Genomic DNA, 22,059 nt, shown 5'->3' on the forward strand with positions numbered 1-22,059 from the left:
GTTTACATCACATACACTATCAAGCATTTCACACATATTATTTAGATACTGACTGTTAGCACTTGGTGGCCTATAGCAACACCCCAAAAGAAAAGGCTTTAGATGTGCCGAGTGAACCTGCAACCACAACACTTCAATAACACTTGACGTAAGATCTTCTCTAAGCATTACAGGAATTTGGCTCTGAATATATACAGCAACTCCTCCCCCATAAGCATTTCTGTCTCTTCTATAAATGTTATATCCTTGTATTGCTACTGATGTATCATCAAATGAATTATCTAAGTGAGTCTCAGAAATGGCTAATATATGAATGTTCTGATGTTAGCAAGTTATTGATTTCATGAACCATATTGCTAAGACTACATATAATAATATGGGCTATTTTCAGCCCTTTCCTGGGTAGCTTATCAGAGAGACATAATATTAAAAAGAGCAGACAAAGCAAGAGAAAAAAATATACATTCAGCAGACCATTAATCAATTGGTGTGTGTGTGTGTTCTGCGGGGTTGAGGCTACGAACCCATAGGCTTGGCTCTCTCATCCCTTCCAGGCTTCTGGGAGGGAGGGTGGACAATGAGCCTGTCGTAGCGGATGTACGCAATGTCCCCACACGCTCTGGCAGCTTTCATGGCTGGGATCAGTCCTTTCCTTTTCTGGTGCACAGCTTCAGGATAGTCCTCGTTGAGGAACATACACGTTCCTCTCAAGTTTTTGGCTCTTTCAAGAACAGCTACCTTGACCTTGAACCTCAGGAACTTGACCACTATCGGCCTGGGCCTATCACCTGGGCCAGTGGTGGGTTTTCCAGTCCTGTGGGCGCGCTCCACCTCAATCTTCCTGTGGTACATCTTCAATTTCTCAGAGATCATTTCCCTCACTTTGTCCTCAGACTCCATCCAGGTCTCATGTGGAGATTCTGGAATTCCGTCCACAACCATGTTGTTTCGACTTGATTGTCCCTCAAGATGACTTACAGATTGCTGTCATCTTGCTGTTCTCCTGTTCCAACTCGTTGAGCTGACCCTGGGAGAACTGCAAACTGTTCTTCAGGTCCTGGACCTGGAGGTCGTCCATTATTTTATTAGTAGAATTTGGACAAAACCCTTTAACTATTTTCTTGTTGTTGTAACAACTGCTTATAGGTTTCTTTTTGTTAATTTAAAAGATCCTTCACGTGTGATAGACACCCCTGGCACGGTCCTCAACGGTACTCCCGCCGGCTTTGGTCTTTGTCATGGTAGCTAGTATGTTGGTAGTATGTTAGGCTGTTACTCCTCGCAGTTCCAGACAGGGAAGGTCACAGGGAAAATTGAAAACCACAAACAGCAGGGATCTAGACAGCCACAAACCCGGGACAATCCGTGGTCCCAGCCACAATGGCTAACCGTGTCGCTGGCTGCATTCAAGAACAACTCGCTAGCTTGATGTCCAGCTAGCTAGCAGCTAGGCTAGCTGCGACGCCAAATAGCTCCTCAGACCTGTCCTTGGTCGGCAGGATCACTGGAAAGATACACGCAGTCCCAGCAACTGATGCCAACTGCGTCGCGGATCCAACATAAGAAGCTAGGTAGCAACTAAGAACATTCCAATATACTTTTAAACAACAAACTTTCCAAACAAAACCAAGCTCTTCCTTGTTCCTTGTGGAGGTAGAAGCTGTTTAGAAGCCTCTTGGACCTAGACTTGGCGCTCCGGTACCGCTTGCCGTGCGGCAGCAGAGAATAGTCGATGACTAGGGTGGGGTCTTCTAGGGGACTAGGGTCTTCTTCTGACACCGCCTGACACCACTTTTTCCTGTAGTCCACAATCATCTCCTTTGTCTTGATCATGTTGAGAGGTTGTTGTCCTGACACCACAAGGCCAGGTCTCTGACTTCCTCCTTATAGGCTGTCTCGTCGTTGTCGGTGATCAGGCCTACCACTGTTGTATCATCGGCAAACTTAATGATGGTGGTCGAGTCGTGCCTGGCCGTGCAGTCATGAGTGAACAGGGAGTACAGGAGGGGACTGAGCACACACCCCTGAGGGGCCCCTGTGTTGAGGATCAGCGTGGCGGATGTGTTGTTACCTACCCTTACCACCTGGGGGTGGCCCGTCAGGAAGTCCAAGATCCAGTTGCAGAGGGAGGTGTTTAGTCCCAGGGTCCTTAGCTTAGTGATGAGCTTTGAGGGCATTATGGTGTTGAATGCTGAGCTGTAGTCAATGAATAGCATTCTCACATAGGTGTTCCTTTTGTCCATGTGGGAAAGGGCAGTATGGAGTGCAATAGAGATTGCATCATCTGTGGATCTGTTGGGGCGGTATGCAAATTGGAGTGGGTCTAGGGTTTCTGGGATAATGGGATAATGGTGTTTATGTGAGCCATGACCAGCCTTTCAAAGCACTTCATGGCTACAGACGTGAGTGATACGGGTCGGTAGTCATTTAGGCAGGTTACCTTAGTGTTCTTGGGCACAGGCACTATGGTGGTCTGCTTAAAACATGTTGGTATTACAGACTCGGACAGGGAGAGATCGAAAATGTCAGTGAAGACACTTGCCAGTTGGTCAGCGCATGCTCGCAGTACATGTCTTGGTAATCCGTCTGGCCCTGCGGCCTTGTGAATGTTGACCTGTTTAAAGGTCTTACTCACATCGGCTGCGGAGCGTGATCACACAGTCTTCCAGAACAGCTGGTGCACTCATGCATGTTTCAGTGTTATTTGCCTCGAAGCGAGCATTCTGAAGGCACTGAAAGTATTCACACCTCTTTGCTATGACACTCTTGAGCTCAGGTGCATCCAATTTCCTTTGATCATTCTTGAGATGTCACTACAAATAGATGGAGTCCACCTATGGCTAATTCAATTGTTTGGACATGATTTAGAAAGAAACATACCTGTCTATAAGGTCCCACTGTTGACAGTGCATGTCAGAGCAGAAATAGTACCATGAAGTCCAAGGAACTGTCCGTAGATCTCCGAGGTAGAATTGTGATGAGGCATATACTGTGTCTTGGGAAAGGTATAAAACAATTTCTACAGTGGTGCTCTTGGAAATGAAACTACCCAAATTCTGCCTAGGGTTGGACATCTGAGCAAGAAGGACCTTGGTCAGAGAGGTGACCAAGAACCCAACGACCACTCAGAACTACAGAGTTCCTTGGCTGAGATGGGAGAACCTGCCAGAAAGACAACAGTCTCTACAGCACTTCACCAATATGGGCTTTATGGGAGAGTGGCCAGACGAAAGCCACTCCTGAGAAAAAGGCACATGACAGCATGCTTGGGGTTTGCAAAAAGTCATGTGAAAGACGGCGCTCATAAGGGAAAAGATTCTGCGGTCTGATGAGACAAACATTTTACTCTTTGGCATGAATGCAAAGCGATATGTCTGGAGAAAACCAGTCATCTAAGCATGGTGGCAGCATCATGCTATGGGGATGTTTTTTAGCAGCAGAGACTGGGAGACTGGTAACGATAGAGGGAACAATGAATGGAGCCAAATACAGGCAAATCCTTGATGAGAACCTGCTTCAGATTGCAAACGACATTAGACTGGGGTGAAGATTTACATTCCAACAGGACAATAACCCCAAGCATACAGCCAAAGGCAACACCCTGCTAAAGCCCAGACTTGAATCCCATTGAAAATCTGTGGAAAGACTTGAAGATTGCTGTTCACTACCGCTCGCCATCTAACTTAACACAGAGTGAGAAAATCTGCAAGAAATAAATTGGGAAAAAATCCCCAAATCCAGATGTGCAAAGTTGATAAAGACATACCCAAAATGGCTCAAACCTATAATTGCCGCTAAAGGTGCTTCTACAAAGTAATGACTAGGGTATTTAATTTTCAATAACTTTGCAAACATTTCTAAAAACACGTTTTCACTTTGTCATTATGGGGTATTGTATAGATGGGTGATATATATATATATATATTTTTTCAGGCTGTAACAATAAAATGTGGAATAAGTCAAGTGGTATGAATACTTTCTGAAGGCACTGTATGTTAGAGTTTACACTTCCTCTTCCAATGAACTGTGGGGAGGTCAAAAGAATGAAACTGTCCACCAAATCTATTCATTTTAAAATGTTGATTACTTCTACTTGCCATTCATCTGATGATAAAACAATATTTTTTTTTGGTAACATATGATTGGGATCCCTGGGTCGGCAATTTGCCTGGGCGGGGTCCCTGGGTCGCCAGTTTGCTAGATGTTTGAATTGTTATAGGGAGAAGAATTAGTCTAAGGACAATTCTGAAAATAATATCAGATGAGGGATGTAGAAATATTTCCTGAACTTTAAAACGTTTCGGAGGAACATGCAAAACCAATGGAGAGAAAGAGAGGAATCCGCTGGCAAAATGTCATGGTATGGCTGTGTTACTTTTCATGGCCAATGCAGGTATGAGTGGAGCCGTCCAGGCAGCCACTGGGCAGCAGCCCTTTTCCTGCTGTCCCCTCACCCCTTGCATATCGCCTGGCCCAGCGCCAGGCATCCAGTAGAAAAGGAATTCCAAGAGCAGGTCGAGCTGCTGTATTTGTGCTTCCAAACAGTATTCCCTTTCATTCCCTCTCAGCAGACTGTTTATTTTGGTGCTCTTTTACACCGTGGGGCCTGATGGAGCTGGAAAACGAAAACATCTCCCAGACTTCCAATCCAATGACATGACCGCTGGAAGCAGCTTTTTCTAGCTCAGCAAAAGAAAGAGAGAAAGGCCAATATTCCCCTTCCTTTATCCCCAACAGTAATGCAGAAATCAAAATCATAAACAAACACTAATGAAACAAAGCCACCAAACAGAGACAGACTGATAAAGAACACTAGATACCTGTGAGAAACCAGGATTTTTCTGAATTGGACAAAAGAAGAATGAGAGTGATGAGTCTTTACTTGGTTCACTTAGAATTGTCTTGACTGGAAAAACTGGAAAAACCCGGCTAGCAAAGCAAAAGCAAAATGGCAGAACTATTACTCTGTACCGGTCTCCTACTAAAACGACACAAGTGCAGCATTAATTTCCTTCTCAAACAGAATACAATAAATCTCTCCTCAGCTGCCTTCTGTGTAGCACCACCCACTTCAAGAGAGAAAGACCATTTGGGACCAATAGGTATAAATATTTTCATAAGCTTTGATAGGTCCTCATTTGAGGAGAAAGAACGAGAGAGAGTGGGGTTGAGTGAGTGAGCGCAAGAGAGAGAGAAAGAGGGAGGAGAAAGTGAGCGAGAGAGAGAAAGAGGAAAGAGTGAGAGCAAGTGTGTGATTAATATTGGCTGACAGCTGATCAGAGAGAATGCTGTCTGTTCGGACCCATTCTAACTCCCTGTCAGAGTGGATCAGAGGAGGCCAGTCAACTCACTACAAAAGGACACTGGGCAGGCAGCGTTCCTAAGCCCCACAAAGCTATGTCCACTCGAAAAACAAAGGGCATAACACCAGCGATACCAGCGCTGGCTTCAGGACCACTCCATTCTCAATGCATGGCTAAACCTGGTCCAGGGCTGGCTTGTTAAAAGGTTTGGTACTGACTTTTTTTTGTTCTTTCTCTCCCAAGCTAACTGCTTCGCGTTGTATTGGAGTCACCAGGCATCTCCCCCAACCTGGTGCCCTAAATTATGGAAAAAATGCATTCATGAAATTCAGGAGCTGCTCCCCACGGATCCAGTTACAGTTATTGATGACTTTATAAGATGTTTGTTAACCTACGCCAACCTTCATACTTTGAAGAGAGAAAATCGGGGAAAAAAGAAATGTTCTGGTGGCACACATTTTTGGGTTGGTGCATAGCTGCTGTCTTTTTCCAGCTCCGTTTGGACAGATGCAGGCTGATCTGGGTTTCTCTTGGTCGGCTCAAGTGTGACGCTCACATGATGAATGGTGTGATACACTAATGCTAACGTATAGAAGGACTATGGAAAAAGGCCCTGATCAGACAAACAGATGTGCATCCGCTAAAACTGCTTAATATCACTGTTACTGCAATAAACTCAACAGTTCCACCAGTCCCTTTCTCAGGCTCCAGGGTGGAAAGAGTTGTGCAACTGCAGGATGAGAAGGCGGTAGACGCGCACATACTCAATGGTATAAGTAACAAACTGTACGATTTGCAGACATCAATCTAAATTGAATAATGTTAATATAACAGCAAAATAACAAAATGCAATACCACAATGAGACCAAAATGCACATACTCCGTTTCTTATGAAAGACCTGCTCAGTCATGTGTGATTTCTGGGGCACAACTGGCCAGGGATTTAGGTGGCTGGGCAGCAATTAGGATGGGAAGCACAGCCAACAGCTGGGAATGCCCAAACTGTGTCTATATCCCACCACTAGATCCCATTACAAAAGAGAGATGGCAATCACTCTCATCCTCTAGCAGTCATCTGACCTCTATAGTTAGATACATGGAGCCTATCTGATCAAACAGCAGATCACCATTGTAGTGGAAACTTAATTATGTATTTACACAGTCAGATGCCCCCTAAATCTTTTGAAACAGACCCATCAGGCCTGGATTTGTGCACAGAGAAGAGCCTTGCAATAGCTATACTCTTGTCATTGCTTGCAGATCCGGTCTGAAGCAGTCAGGCCAAACAGGACAAAAATATCGAAATGGTGTTGATCAGTCCTTGATGGAAGAATGGTCACTATGCCTGGCTGTGATCACTGACACTGGCATGGAGAGGGCATACCATCTGCCCAAGGACTACAGCACCAGTGGGCAAGCGACAGACAGGGAGGGGAGCGTGTGTGTGGACTGTCAGACCCACCTGCTTTCCCACACACGGCCTCGTAGACCACATGCTGCGAGTTGGACGTCAGAGCTCCATTGGCTGGGCGTTCTGATGAGGTCTGTCTGTGGGCAGAGACAAGATAAGAGTGATTGACTCCTGTACAGTACATTACCCAGAGAGATCCAGAGATAGGGCAAAAACAAACCAATGCTGTTCCACATTCATTGTTGTGGAGGGTTCCACTGATATATTGTAGTGCCCTTCACTCTAATTGTAAGAGCATTGTGAAGGCCAATTCTCTTACAGAGTTACAGTAGTGGCATAGGGATTACTGGCTCCTATTACGACTATGGATACATTGTGTGTGTACTGTGACATCACCAGGCAGGAAAAATGTAAAGCGTGGTGGTTTGCTATGTGCTGTCCATATGGTCTGGTGGGGGTCTCTTGACACTCCAAGAGGTTAAGTATTTACTGAGTGCTAGGACACATTCCTCTACCATGGTAGCTGTCCTGGATGACGTTTTCCTCAACACTGACGCTCCAAAAGAACACGTACGTTGTAGGGTTAGCTGATACGGTTGTGGTGCCAGCTGGGTCATTTGTGGAATTACCTGTGTGTTTTTAAATAGAAAAGTCATGAGAACAGGTCCCATTGTGACTGATACTGTTTCATAATGTTTCATGAAATGGGTGACCAATTCTTTCCAGCAAGTACTACCAACGTGTATAGGGCACTGCCTCTTAATAGAACACACAACACTGGCTCTCACAGAAACAGACTACACAGGGACAATGTGTATATACAGCTTCTCAGACTAAATCATTATGGGTGGAAGAAGGACGTAAAGCAGGGGCCAACAAGCCTGTAACTCTATACATTAAATGTGCTAAGCATTTTTTGGGGAACAATAAATAAAGCTTAGCTGGTATTAACCTCTCGCACCATAACAGTGGCTTGACAAAGCAGCATTAAGAAGGTAATGAGGGCACACACTGCTTCCTTGTAGGGGCTGCACAGTTGTTCCTTCACACCATTACACAACCACAAATAGGACTGGCTCACTTAAAGTGCGGCATAACTATACAGGAAGCAACCCTTTAATATTTGGAGAAAGCTTGACCTCTGGGTTCTTCATATCACTTTGTCAACAGTCTAGACCGGCAAACACCGCCGTATGGAAGGGCTTAATATATTGAACACGTATCTCTGCATGGAGTATGCACCCACAGATAGACGTTTAGGAAATAAATGTAAAGCCTTGTAAGAAGCTTTTTCTTTCAGAGGGGCTTGAGTGGATTTTCCCAGATAGACTATGAAATATAGGAACATGGTTGCCTATGGTTGGGTGTTTCTTTGAGTATGGTGGAAGCGAGCGTTTCTTTATGTTATCTGGACGTCTAACCGGGGGGGGATTAGTGTTCATTTATAAACAGAGTTTTGGCAGCGTGATGTGTTTATAGTATCAAGTCGTTCCTACAGCTGACTAATAGGCAGCGAAGGCAGCAGCCAGTCTGACAGTAATGGTTCTGCTGTAATTGTCACCCTATTAAGAATGCCACATGACAGCCTGGGTTTCCGTAGCTAGAGCTGCAAAACCCGCCAAGCCTCACAAACACCAAACACAATCATTTATTTGTGTTACAAATTGCTTTCAAATTTGTAACTGAAGTCATTCCCAGTTTGCAACCATGTTAGGCCAATCGACACTCTAGGGTCCTGCCCTACTGTATGCCACAGCTACAGTAGCAATTTGGTTATGCAGAAAAGCATGACAATTGGGGTATGGGTGAAGTTTAGAATTTGATTGACGTTGTCCATAGCCATAGACAAGCCTTGATGCTTTGGTTTCATCTTAGGATATCTCAGAAGCAGTCATTGTTGCGAAACTAAGCTTCATTGTGGTCCATTCACATTCTTTCGGTCATCTCTCTCATCAATTAACATATAATGAGACAGAAACTAATTCTGACAAATGTACTGACAAGTCTGTCCAATCAGTGGCTGAACAGACTTGGCATTTCCTCATGATGTTCCGCTCTGATTGGCTGACAGGGCAGCTTGGTGGTGGGTCCAGTGAATTGGCTCTTCTTTCTACATCCCAGCCCTCGGCGAGAGAGAGAGGAGACAGTTTGGCTGCTCCAACATATAAATCCACTCCCCTCTTTATTTGACTCCCAAACACAACTGCTAATCTTGATCCTTATTACTCACTTTCCGTTCTCCAACAAACCCAAAACTGCATGTCATTCAAATCATAGATTCAATAACAAAGACTAACTCTCTGTGTTCATCAATGATGTATTGTCCTGTAGGAAAACAGGCAGCAGGGGCAACATTTTGAGATAAGTATCAAATGTAATGTGTTTTTGAGTTCAGCAGTTGGGAGGGTGTGTTTTGAAGATGAAATAACCTTGAACATTTCTAATACCTACAGTACACTGATTTCATGTTGGGGTGAACGAGGTATTGCGTTGCCCTTGAAATGAGTTTAACATAAAGGGAAACAACTTATTATCCATTTTCTGTGAACAATCATCTCATCTCTTTCAGACAGAGGTTTGCTTTCTATCCGTCATTCTTTATTTCCCTCTCTTTCTTTTCTTCCTTTTTCCATCAGTGCATTTTTGGTCTAGAAGCTTCCGTTTTTCCCACACTCTCCCCTGTCACACAGGCCGACCACAAAAATGCAGGACAGTGGAGAGTGTGAGGAGGTTCTGGAATTCTGCATGCAGAGGGTAAACACAGTAACTGCCAGGAAGACACACAGAGAGGAGCAAACATTGCACCTACCCTGCCCTAACCGACCTTGCCCAACCCTGCCCTTAACTATTCACTGCCTTCCCTACCCTCTGACCGTGTCACTTGTCCAGGAGAGCGCGCCTCACACATCAGCAACATAACACAACCACATCCCTCTGGGCTCTGGCCTCTCCTGCTCCCTGGCTGGCCTCAGCCGCCACATCAAAGCTGCTATCTGCTGAGGCGGCCACTAAGGCTTTGTGTCATTAGCCAAATCCTTGTACCCCTGATGAAAGGCACCAACACGGACCCTCTGATACAGACAGAAAGACAAGTGACATGCGCACACACAGACAGAGATACAGTAGGAGCAGATGGGTAGAGCAATGGCTTTACCATACAGTTCTATAAATATCCCTACTTAGCAAAAAAGACAACAAATTAAAATGGCCAGGTCCATATAAATCTCTCTGATGTAATACTAGAGAATACTACACATGGCCAGAGGGGGTGGAGGTTGAGGAGAGGAGAATGACAGAGCTGGGACCACTGCGCCTCACGCTGGGGGAGAGGAGCCCTCCATCAAAGCCATGTGCTTTAAACAAACAAGCAACCGTATCACTGAGTTTTGCCATTGCTGTGTAATTTAGCCAGATGTTGGGTAATAAAGTCATACTGCAGCGTGGGAAAGTGATGGCAGTTTCAGGCTTCGCTCCGTTTGCACTCTCCCCAACTTTTCTTTCTTTCTCCATTTTTCCTCCTCTCTTCTTCTGTTAATCTCCAAACAAAACAGGGTTTAAACAGCGCTCATAAATAGGGCCCTGCAGTTGAACCGCATTGTGTTTACTGAGCAGGCAGAAATCAGGCCTGTGATGAGGTTGTTTACTGAACAGGCAGATACAGCCTGAAGCCAAGGGACTGGTACTGTTCGCTCCACGCTTCATGTAGGCTAGTCTAACTCTCAGTTCTGTTTGAACTCTCTGCTGCTGTTGGACCCTGGTTCACCCCTCCAGCACAGCCATAGTCCTCTAGACCCACTAGCTTGCCATTACATATACTGCATATTCATGTCATGGTCCAGTCAACGCTTCCACATTACAGTGGTAATAATGAACTTTCTAGTAAGAGACTGATGAACAGCAGCATCCCAGAGGTAGCTCTAGCTCCAGGTCTTACTTGTTGAGGCGTTGGGTGGCTGTCTTCCTGACCAGGCCCTCCCTGGCACTGCTGGGTGGTTTGGGGTTGAGGATGTGTCCTGGGCCTGCGCAGGCGTGGCTGTGGTTCTGGCGGCCTGGGTGGGTCACTGGTGGACTGGAGGAGGATGGGCCGGTGGGAGCCTGGGGCCAAGGAGCCGTCACAGGATAGGGTGGCATCATGGCCTTAGCAGCCAACATGGCCTAAGGAGCAAAAACCACACATTTAGCTTCAGATTCACAATCAAGTTAGTTATGACATTACACGTAAGAGGATTTATACAATAGGGCATTATGTACCTAATCCCCTACCTAAATCAGGGATGGGAAAGGCTATCAAATTGTAAATGTGCTCAGTACAACCATAAAAAAGATCAGACTTTGATTTCAGCAAAATAAAGTTCTGCCTTTCGGGTCATCTAAGGTCAAACGTCATCGATCTAAAAGACAACTACATCAATTAGCTTTGAAAAAAGTGCTATCCTTTATCAAAACATGCTCTACATATTTTGAGGTTGGAAGCAGTGCAACACAAATTCTTCACATTTCATACTTGTTTAGACAAGATCTCTTTAATGACTTCTAGAAACCTGGTAAACAACATGTTCATCCTGACATAATATTTAAGAACTACCATTCACCGGTTGCCTGTGTTGCTGGGGAATGCTTCACAGACATTCTTTCCAGATCTCATGTCTATGCTATTTTCTCTGCCACTTTATATATCTATCTAACAAGCTAATGGTTTTCCAGCTTCCCAGCGCATGATTTCAAAGGGCCGGCAGCGTGACAGAGAATATTTTGATATAATTTCTGTGTTGATAAATGAGAAGCTGAATTTCCAGGTTGGAGGGTCTGTGGTTGTGGAGCAGTTGAGCAGGGCCAGGGAGGGCACCTTTATTTGGCTGCCAGGTGGCCCCAGGCCAAGCCTGTGGAGGAGCCGCGCAGTCTGCACCCAGTAACTGGAACATAGAGTAGAGCACCGGAACAGCGCTCTCTCTTTCTCACACACACACACCTATGCTCCCCTGGACATAGTTTTATATTCAGTTAAGCCAAATACTTCAATAAATTCTGCCACAAGGCAGGGGAGGTGAGTGTTGGAATGTGGAGAGCGCTTATTTCAATAAGACCAAAACCCGCAATGGTTTTTCACGTGTCATTACAGAGTAGGGTCAAGGCATTGACTAATTCTCTGACCAATGGAAGGACACAGTCTTGGAAGGAGGGTTTACTGGGCAATTCTACTCTGAGCCAAAGTGAATGAGCCTTAAGGCCATGGAACACATGGAAACGCTACAGAATTGCAGGGCGTCTGTTAGTATATTCCCATTCAAGTCAAGCTGGCAAGAGAGACTGAGGGGCAGAGCAGAGGGAGAGGATATTTAAGGGACGGTTCCCTGATTGGGTGGTGACTCAAGGCATACAGTCACAGCCCTCCCATGAGCTCAGTAAAAAGGGCTGTTTGTTAAGGGGAGAACAACAGGTTGGTTCTCTTGCTCTCTTAACACTGTGCCCTTTATAGCATATGATTACACACACACACACCAACTAATGCTGCAAACCATTTCCTGCAATTTCGCAATCAGGGGGAGAGATGGTCCCTGCTCAACCCTACCTGGTAATCGTGGATGGATGGATGCTGTGAGTGGCTGGCTGAGAGTGGATGTGGCTTGGTGAACTAGTGAACTGTGCTCAATCAGCGAGCTGGCGATGGGAGGGGAGTGGACAGGAGCTAGGGGGATCACTTTCAAAGAGAGTCTTGCGTAACCCAGCCAGTCCGGGCCAAGAAAAACATCCCCTCAATTGCATTAATTAGACTCAACCTAGACGTAAAAAGGATGATGTGAGAGCAACTGCATTACTAAAAAAAAAAAAAAAACTGCGCCTCCCATCATCCCACCCCGAAAGGTGTATTTGTATTTATTATGGATCACCATTAGTTCCTGCCAAGGCAGCAGCTACTCTTCCTGGGGTCCAGCAAAATTAAGACATTTTTAAAATTGTATAAACTATTACAATACATTCACAGCACAGATTTCACAACACACTGTGTGCCCTCTTGGCCTTACTCCACCACTACCACATATCTACATTACAAAACGCATGTGTACGTGTGTATAGTGCGTATGTTAACGTGTGTGTGTGTTTGCATCTGTCTGTGCCTATGTTTGTGTTGCTTCACAGACCCCGCTGTTCCATAAGGTGTATTTTTATCTGTTTTTTCTAATCTAATTTTACAGCTTGCACGTGGAATAGAGTTACTTGATGTGGAATAGAGTTCCATGTAGTCATGGCTCCATGTAGTACAGTGTGCCTCCCATAGTCTGTTCTGAACTTGGGGACTGTGAAGAGACCTCTGGTGGCATGTCTTGTGGGGTATGCATGGGTGTGCCAGTAGTTCAAACAGACAGCTCGGTGCATTCAACATGTCAATACCTCTCATAAATACAAGTAGTGAAGAAGTCAATCTCACCTCCACTTTGAGCCACGAGAGATTGACATGCATATTAATATTAGCTCTCTGTCTGCATCCAAGGGCCAGCCGTGCTGCACTGTTCTGAGCCAATTGCAGTCTCTCTTTGTGGCACCTGACCACATGACTGAACAGTAGTCCAGATGCAACAAAACTAGGGCCTGTAGAACCTGCCTTGTTGATAGTGCTGTTAAGGTAGATCACTGCTTTATTATGGACAGACTTCTCCCCATCTTAGCTACTGTTGTATCAATATGTTTTGACCATGACAGTTTACAATCCAGGGTTACTCCAAGCAGTTTAGTCACCTCAACTTGCTCAATTTCCACATTATTTATTGGAAGATTTAGTTGAGGTTAAGGGTTTAGTGCATGATTTGTCCCAAATACAATGCTTTTAGTTTTAGAAATATTTAGGACCAACTTATTCCTTGCCACCCACTCTGAAAGTAGTTGCAGCTCTTTGTTAAGTGTTGCAGTCATTTCAGTCGCTGTAGTAGCTGACATGTATAGTGTTGAGCCAGCATACATAGACACTTAAAGCCAGTGGCATGTCATTAGTAAAGATTGAAAAAGGTAAGGGGCCTAGACACCTGTCCTGGGGAATTCCTGATTCTACCTGGATTATGTTGGAGAGGCTTCCATTAAAGAACACCCTCTGTGTTCTGTTAGACAGGTAATTCTTTATCCACATTATAGCAGGGGGTGTAAAGCCATAACACAAGTTTTTCCAGCAGCAGACTATGATCGATAATGTCAAAAAGAGCTGCACTGAAGTCTAACAAAACAGCCCTCAATCATTTGTTGAATGTCCTTCCCTTTAAGCGTACTGAAAGTCTTTTGTCAATTGGTTTACTGTAAAATAGCATTGTATCTGGTCAAACACAATTTTTTCCAAATGTTTACTAAAAAGGTTAGTAACAGGCTGATTTACTGGCTCAAATAGCCGACCAAGGGGGCTTTACTATTCTTAGGTAGCGGAATGACTTTTGCTTCACTCCAAGCCTGGGGGCAAACATTTTCTAGTAGGCTTAAATTTTAAATATGGCAAATAGGAGTGTCAATATCGTCCGCTATTATCCTCAGTAATTTTCCATTCGAGTTGTCAGACCCCGGTGGCTTGTCATTGTTGATAGACAATTTATTCACCTCTTCCACACTCACTTTACGGAATTCAAAATGACAATGCCTTTCTTTCATAATTTGGTCAGATATACTTGGATGTGTAGTGTCAGCGTTTGTTGCTGGCATGTCATCCCTAAGTTTGCTAATCTTGCCAATATATATATTTTTTTTAAGTAGTTGGCAATATCAGTTGGTTTTGTGATGAATGAGCCATCTGATTCAATGAATGATGGAGCTGCCTTTTTTCTCAAAATGTAATTTAAGGTGCTCCAAAGCTTTTTACTATCATTCTTTATACTATCAAAATAAAGAGAGTCGCACACTACTCTATTTTAATAGTTTATTCGCCGTTAGTCAGCACCTCCACACATACATTTTTCTGGGTGTGCGCCACCTCATGTTTTTTATTCTACTATCATTCTTTATGTCATTTATTTGCCATTGCTTTTGCCTCATCCCTCTCAACCATACAATTTTTCAATTCCTCCTCAAGCCACTGGGATTTAACCGTTTTTACAGTAATTTTCTTAATGGGTGCATGCTTATTAATAACTGGAATAAGCAATTTCATAAATGTGTCAAGTGCAATATTCTTTACATCAACAACATAGGAATCACTACAAAACTCATTGTATGACCTCTTATACATTATATTAGGCCCAGCCTTTGGAACTTTGGTTTTTCTAGATATGGCTACTATATTGTGATCACTACAGTCGATGGGTCTGGATACTGCTTTCAAGCAAATGTCTACAGCATTAGTAAAGATGTGATCAATACATGTTGATGATTTCATCCCTGTGCTGTTTGTAACTACCCTGGCAGGGCTGACTGATAACCTGAACCAGGTTGCAGGCACTGGTTACAGTTTGAAGCTTTTTCTAGAGTGGGCAGCTTGATGAAAGCCAGTCAATATTTAAATCACCCAGAAAATATACCTCTAGTCTCCCCCCAGCCTCCATTCATAGAACGACTCTACAACAAATGCTGCAAGAAGAATAAACACAGATTTCCTGTCCAGATCTCCTTTCAAAGCAAACCAAGAACCAATGCAGGTTTTTTTTCCAGTTTCAAAATGATAGTGTCAAGTAACCCAAGGCATTCAGTTTAATCTCATTCAGCAATGGCAGAAATCGCATATGTCACGACCAGTCAAGCATGACTAAAAGGTTTTGTAACTATAACGGTTTAGAAAAGTTATGCCTCAGAAATCAGTTTCAGCATTGTAATGGGAACAAAATAAATGTAGAATCTGATATGAGCTGTGAATGATGGGATTAGGCTTTTTATTCAGTGTAGAATCAGTGGCATTGCCACGCCGGAGCCCTTGTGGGCAGCCAGCCTTGATTACTTACCTTCCAATATAAGCACAGCCAGCAGTAGACTCAGTAGAACAAAGAGTTCGCTTGGTGTGAGAATTCATGTTTGCTTTCAAGAAACGAGCTCCCTGTGAGGATGTTCCCACTGGACACCATTTTGTTCAGCGGTTGGAGGAGAAATTCCCAGAATAAGTTTGCAAGCCCTAACATCAAGGCTTTCCTCTACGGGTGATGGGGGAGCTTTTGGAGAGTATCCTCATTGCTTAACAAAAACAAGCAGTTGATATTGCCCAGACAAAAAGAGATGAGGGTTTTCCTGATTTATAATTCAATAGCACTCAAATACCCTACTAAGTGTTTACATCTATGCTTTATTTGAGTAAGAGGGAAACATCAAGGGATGGAAAGGGAGAATTGCAACTTCTAGTGTTTCTCTGAACGCCAATCAGAGAAAATCACAAAAAGTCTGTAAAATGGTTTTGACACAAAGCTGAACACTGGTTCCAAGGATTGGATTGTGTGCAACTTTCAGCCCAGTGAGAGAAGGAGCGTTTCTAATACACTCTCACCACACTGTATATACAGTCTTGCAGGGTTTCTAGTCTGGGTCTACCTGAACATGAGGTTCTCCACATTCAGCCTGTGGTTTACAGGAAGGCATAGTTCTCATTTCGTTGGGCTGAATAGTTCCAAGGCAACCAGAACTACATAGCAGTGATCTTTTTCTCTAAACTCCACAACCACATTTACCCTACCGTTCGGTCCGTGGTATTGTGGTCTGCAGCTCACTGACCTGGTGACGGGTGCGGCTCTGGTCAAGCAGTTGGCGGGACTGGAACTTCTGCTGCTGCAGCTGCTGGATGGCGAACTGGAGCTGGTAGCTGCCTGGGATGGGCTGGTAGCGCTGCTGGGGGCTGACGCCTCTCACCAGGTTGTAGGCACTCTGGGTCTCCCCATCCCAAAGACCCTCCTCATCTCTCAACGCCCTGGGGCTATGGGAGCAAAATAAATGAGATCAAAATAGTTCCAAAGTTAACGTGTACTGTATGCTTGATAAATTAAGAACTAAGCATCTAGCATTTACTGATGCAAAAGGTTAGGCTCAGACAGCAGTGGAACAGAAATAACAGCAGTGGTGAGCCATGTAAGTATTTAGGCCTACCATCTCATCATCAGTCACCTGACTATGCAACCAAGACTGAAATGTAGTGTTAGCTCATTAACTGGCCTATTTCCCTCCACATGTTGAGTAGTAAGACTGTGAACAACAAGGGGACAAGACAGCGTGCGGCACCCCAGCCGCTGCACCCAGATGCCCTCCTGTCAAAACTGACCAATCAAAGAGGCAAAGCAGAGAGCCGACCCGTGGCAAACATGGGGCACATAGAAAACATTGAAACCTCTCCCGCCTCAGGGCTCTCAGCGCATCACGTTCCATCCACATCACAAAGCCACAACCTGGAAAGCCAACCTTTGAATGGCTCCACACATTTGTAACTGGATTATCTTTCACTAGGACTAAGCCTTTCAGCCTTTTTGGCCCCATCTAAAGCAATGGGGGGCGTCAGGGCTCGCCCCTCCAGCACAAGTTCACTGCAGAGTCTGAAAAGGAAGGCACCCCTTCAGCCAAAAAACTATGTTCCAAAGAGCAGGGTGCTGAGAGAAAAAATGAAAAGAACGAAAGAGATAAAGAAATAGAACCCCTGAGGAAGAAGAGCTCCTGGAAATTCCTCCCATACATTTAAGTCATTTAGCAGACACTCTTATCCAGTGTGACTTACAATTAGTGCATTCATCTTAAAATAGCTAGGTGGGACAACCACATATCAGTCATAGTAAGTACATTTTCCCTCAATAAATTAGCTACATATCAGTCATAGTAAGTACATTTTCCCTCAATAAATTAGCTACATATCAGTCATAGTAAGTACATTTTCCCTCAATAAATTAGCTATCAGCCAAGTCAGAGCTAATAAGGGGGGAAATAGTCAAGTGCTAGTTCATGCATGACAGGCTTATTTTTTTTATATATATAAGAAAAATAGATAACATTGTAATAACATTTGTATACAGTAAAAGTTAAATGAAATATTATCAGACTTGAAATAACACAATTCACCAAGACATTTTTAGAACAGAACTGAGATAAGGTCTAAAATTAGAATTCAATTAATCTTGAATAACAATACACGCTGCGGGAAAATAATCCAGTGTCGCTCACACAGGCTACATGAAAAATATTCCCGTCCTGCGTAGCCAAACAAAGACACAAGGGATCTTATAGTCATGTGAACGAGCTATCCGCCCGCTCATTTCACGTAATGGCATGTATATTGCAAAAACAACTGGTGTGACCCAGAGCCATGCAAACTTTTTTCACCCTCTTCTGCTAACAAAGGTCTGTCTGTGAACCCTTTAAGACAACAGAGTCCAAATGACCACAAGACAAAACCCTGATGGATGGTTTCGCCTCCATTTTTTATTATTTAAGTATTTTTCCCCAAAACTTTTCCAAGTACAGTATGCTTCAGTTAGTCTTTAGCAAGATCTCTCCACTTGAGCTACATGGGAGGCCAAATCACACATCCTCTGAGTCCCACATCAGGGGCCTCAGTTCCTGGCCATTCAATTCCAGCACAATAAATAACAAATAGGAAAGGGGGAAAAAAACTGGCACATCTGAGTTTCCTATCACTGGTACAGTACAGTACATGTGTGCAGTTTTAGCAGCCTGGGGCCTGCTCTGCCTGCCTGCAGCATGTGGGTGTCAGTATGAACCCTGCTGAACTCACTGTACTGTAATATGCTGATATGACTTACAATAACACAGCAGTGTGAGCTGAGCACATGTGCAGCATCAATCTAACTCAGCGCCGAATGTGGGAAAAAGGCCGTTATGAAATGACATCATGCTTCAGCCCACCATAACTCCACGTCCTGGCCTAGCTGGTCAATGTGGACATCAGGCTCAGGGGTTCAGGGGTATTTCCAGCACCAGTCAAAACGTTGGACACACCTACTCATTCAAGGGTTTTTCTTTATTTTTACTATTTTCTACATGGTAGAATAATAGTGAAGACATCAAAACTATGAAATAACACATATGGAATCATGTAGTAACCCCCCAAAAAAGTGTTAAACAAATCCAAATATATTTCAGATTTTTAGCCACCCTTGATGACACCTTTGCACACTTTTGGCATTCTCTCAACCAACTTCACCTGGAATGCTTTTCCAACAGTCTTGAAGGAGTTCCCACATATGCTTAGCACTTGTTGGCTGCTTTTCCTTCACTCCGCAGTCCAACTCATCCCAAACTATCAACTGGGTTGAGGTTGGGTATTTGTGGAGGCCAGGTCATCTGATTCTGCACTCCATCACTATCCTCCTTGGTCAAATAGCCCTTACACAGCCTGGAGGGTGTGTTGGCTCATTGTCCTGTTGAAAAACAAATGGTCCCACTAAGCGCAAACCAGATGGGATAGCGTATCGCTGCAGAATGCTGTGGTAGCCATGCTGGTTAAGTGTGCCTTGAATTCTAAATAAATCACCTACAGTGTCACCAGCAAAGCACCCCCGCACCATTATACCTCCTCCTCCATGCTTCACGGTGGGAACCACACATGCGATCCGTTCACCTACTCTGTGTCTCACAAAAACACGGCGGTTGGAACCAAAAATCTCAAAATTTAGACTCAGACAAAATTTCCATTGCTCGTGTTCCTTTAGTAGTGGTTTCTTTGCAGCAATTCGACCACGAAGGCCTGATTCACACAGTCTCCTCTGAACAGTTGATGTTGGGATGTGTCTGTTACTTGAACTCCGTGAAGCATTTATTTGGGCTGCAATTTCTGAGGTGCAGTTAACTGTAATGAACTTATCCTCCGCAGCAGAGGTAACTCTGGGTCTTCCATTCCTGTGGCGGTCCTCATGCGAGCCAGTTTCATCAAAGAGCTTGATGGTTTTTGTGACTGCACTTGAAGAAACTTTCAAAGTTCTTGAAATTTTCCAGATTGACTAACCTTCATGTCTTAAAGTAATGACGGACGGTCGTTTCTCTTTGCTTATTTGAGCTGTTCTTGCTATAATATGGACTTGGTCTTTTACCAAATAGGTAAAATACTTGTTGAACACTTTTTTGGTTACTACATGATTCCATATTATTCCATACTTATTTCATAGTTTTGATGTCTTCACTATTATTGTACAATGTAGAACATAGTAAAAATAAAGAAAAAACCCTGGGTAAGTGTGTCCAAACTTTTCACTGGTACTGTATTTTCTCCCCCTTGTCCTCCATCTAGAGGGGCATTGATATGATAACTATGAAACAGAGTACTGGAGCCTACAATGTTGAGAAGCAGAGAACTGGTGGATGGGTTCAAAGTGCCAGTGTGAGTGCAGTGCATAAGTCCATCTCTCATGTGTGTGACTGAAATGGGGGGAGAGGGTTTTAGTCCATACTGCCTGCTGAGGGGGGGGGAGGGCTGTTACTAGGGTGTCGATGTCAACTCATTAACATGGCCCCCTTATCCCAGGTTGGAATGTCTCTCTTCCCTACCTCAGGGGATACCTTACTCCCTCCCAGCACTACATCTGGGTCCAATTGAGGTGAAAAAAATAAGCTTTTTTATTGAGAGGAAGACATCAAACCATTTTTGCCCCATTCATTTTCAAGTTTCCTTGAGTTTTCTGGGGAGCCAAATAGGCTCTGCAAATGGACAGTCACAAAATGTACTGGAATTAAATGCTGCGACAACGTCCGGCCAAGTAAAACAACAGTCTGACAAAATATTGAACAAAACCAAAAATACCAGTATGTGTGTTGCGGTGACCAGGGTCTGAGTGGTTCTTGAGTACTGCAGAACCAGAAATGGTGGCCCTGTGGTTATTTGGATATGAAGACAGAGATGGAGGTAACAGTGGAGAGAGAGTTTGGGTGCCAAGGTAGAGAGACACATTAGTATTCTCCTCACTAGAGGTCGACCGACTATGATTTTTCAACGCCGATACCGATTATTGGAGGACCAAAAAAAGCCGATACGATTTTTTATTTTATTTATTTGTAATAATGACAATTACAACAATACTGAATGAACTTATTTTAACTTAATATAATATATCAATAAAATCAATTTAGCCTCAAATAAATCATTTTACATGTTCAATTTGGTTTAAATAATGCAAAAACAAAGTGTTGGAGAAGAAAGTAAAAGTGCAATATGTGCCATGTAAGAAAGCTAACGTTTAAGTTCCTTGCTCAGAACATGAGAACATATGAAAGCTGGTGGTTCCTTTAAACATGAGACTTCAATATTCCCAGGTAAGAAGCTTTAGGTTGTAGTTATTATAGGAATTATAGGACTATTTCTCTCTATACCATTTGTATTTCATTAACCTTTGACTATTGGATGTTCTTATAGGCACTTTAGTATTGCCAGTGTAATAGTATAGCTTCTTCTCGCTCCTACCTGGGCTCGAACCAGGAACACAACGACAACAGCCACCCTCGAAACAGCGTTACCCATTGCTCCACAAAAGCCACAGCCCTTGCAGAGCAAGGGAAACAACCACTCCAAGTCTCAGAGCGAGTGACGTTTGAAACGCTATTAGCACGCACCCCGCTAACTAGCTAGCCATTTCACCTCGGTTACACCAGCCTCATCTCGGGAGTTGATAGGCTTGAAGTCATAAACAGCGCAATGTTTGACGCACAACGAAGAGTTGCTGGTAAAACGCACGATAGTGCTGTTTGAATGAATGCTTACGAGCCTGCTGGTGCCTACCACCGTTCAGTCAGACTGCTCTATCAAATCATAGACTTAATTATATCATAATAACACACAGAAATATGAGCCTTAGGTCATTAATATGGTCGAATCCGGAAACTATCATCTCGAAAACAAGACGTTTATTCTTTCAGTGAAATACGGAACCGTTCCGTATTTTATCTAAGGGGTGTCATCCCTAAATCTAAATATTCCTGTTACATTGCACAACCTTCAATGTTATGTCATAATAGCGTAAAATTCTGGCAAATTAGGCAGCCCAAACTGTTGCATATACACTGACTCTGCGTGCAATGAACGCAAGAGAAGTGACACAATTTCACCTGGTTAATATTGCCTGCTAACCTGGATTTCTTTTAGCTAAATATGCAGGTTTAAAAATATATACTTCTGTGTATTGATTTTAAGAAAGGCATTGATGTTCATGGTTAGGTACACATTGGAGCAACGATACGCACCGCATCGATTATATGCAACGCAGGACACGCTAGATAAACTAGTAATATCATCAACCATGTGTAGTTAACTAGTGATTATGATTGATTGATTTCTTTTATAAGATAAGTTTAATGCTAGCTAGCAACTTACCTTGGCTTACTGCATTCGCGTAACAGGCAGTCTCCTCGTGGAGTGCAATGAGAGGCAGGTGGTTAGAGCGTTGGACTAGTTAACTGTAAGGTTGCAAG

At 43.7% G+C, this 22,059-nt stretch overlaps 1 protein-coding gene across 1 annotated transcript in view; it reads right to left on the bottom strand.

Annotated features, from left to right (window-relative positions):
- Positions 1–22,059, bottom strand: part of ttll5 (tubulin tyrosine ligase-like family, member 5) — a 93,138-nt gene that overhangs the window by 9,141 nt on the left and 61,938 nt on the right. Inside the window, exons 30-32 of the mRNA XM_039009071.1 lie at positions 16,378–16,576; positions 10,649–10,869; positions 6,766–6,851 (exon numbers count right to left, since the gene is read on the bottom strand). Of these exons, the coding sequence (XP_038864999.1) occupies positions 6,766–6,851; positions 10,649–10,869; positions 16,378–16,576 (506 nt within the window). The remainder of the gene's footprint in view (positions 1–6,765; positions 6,852–10,648; positions 10,870–16,377; positions 16,577–22,059) is intronic.

Source organism: Salvelinus namaycush, chromosome 15 (genome assembly GCF_016432855.1).
Source record: "Salvelinus namaycush isolate Seneca chromosome 15, SaNama_1.0, whole genome shotgun sequence".
Taxonomy (NCBI): Eukaryota; Metazoa; Chordata; class Actinopteri; order Salmoniformes; family Salmonidae; genus Salvelinus; species Salvelinus namaycush.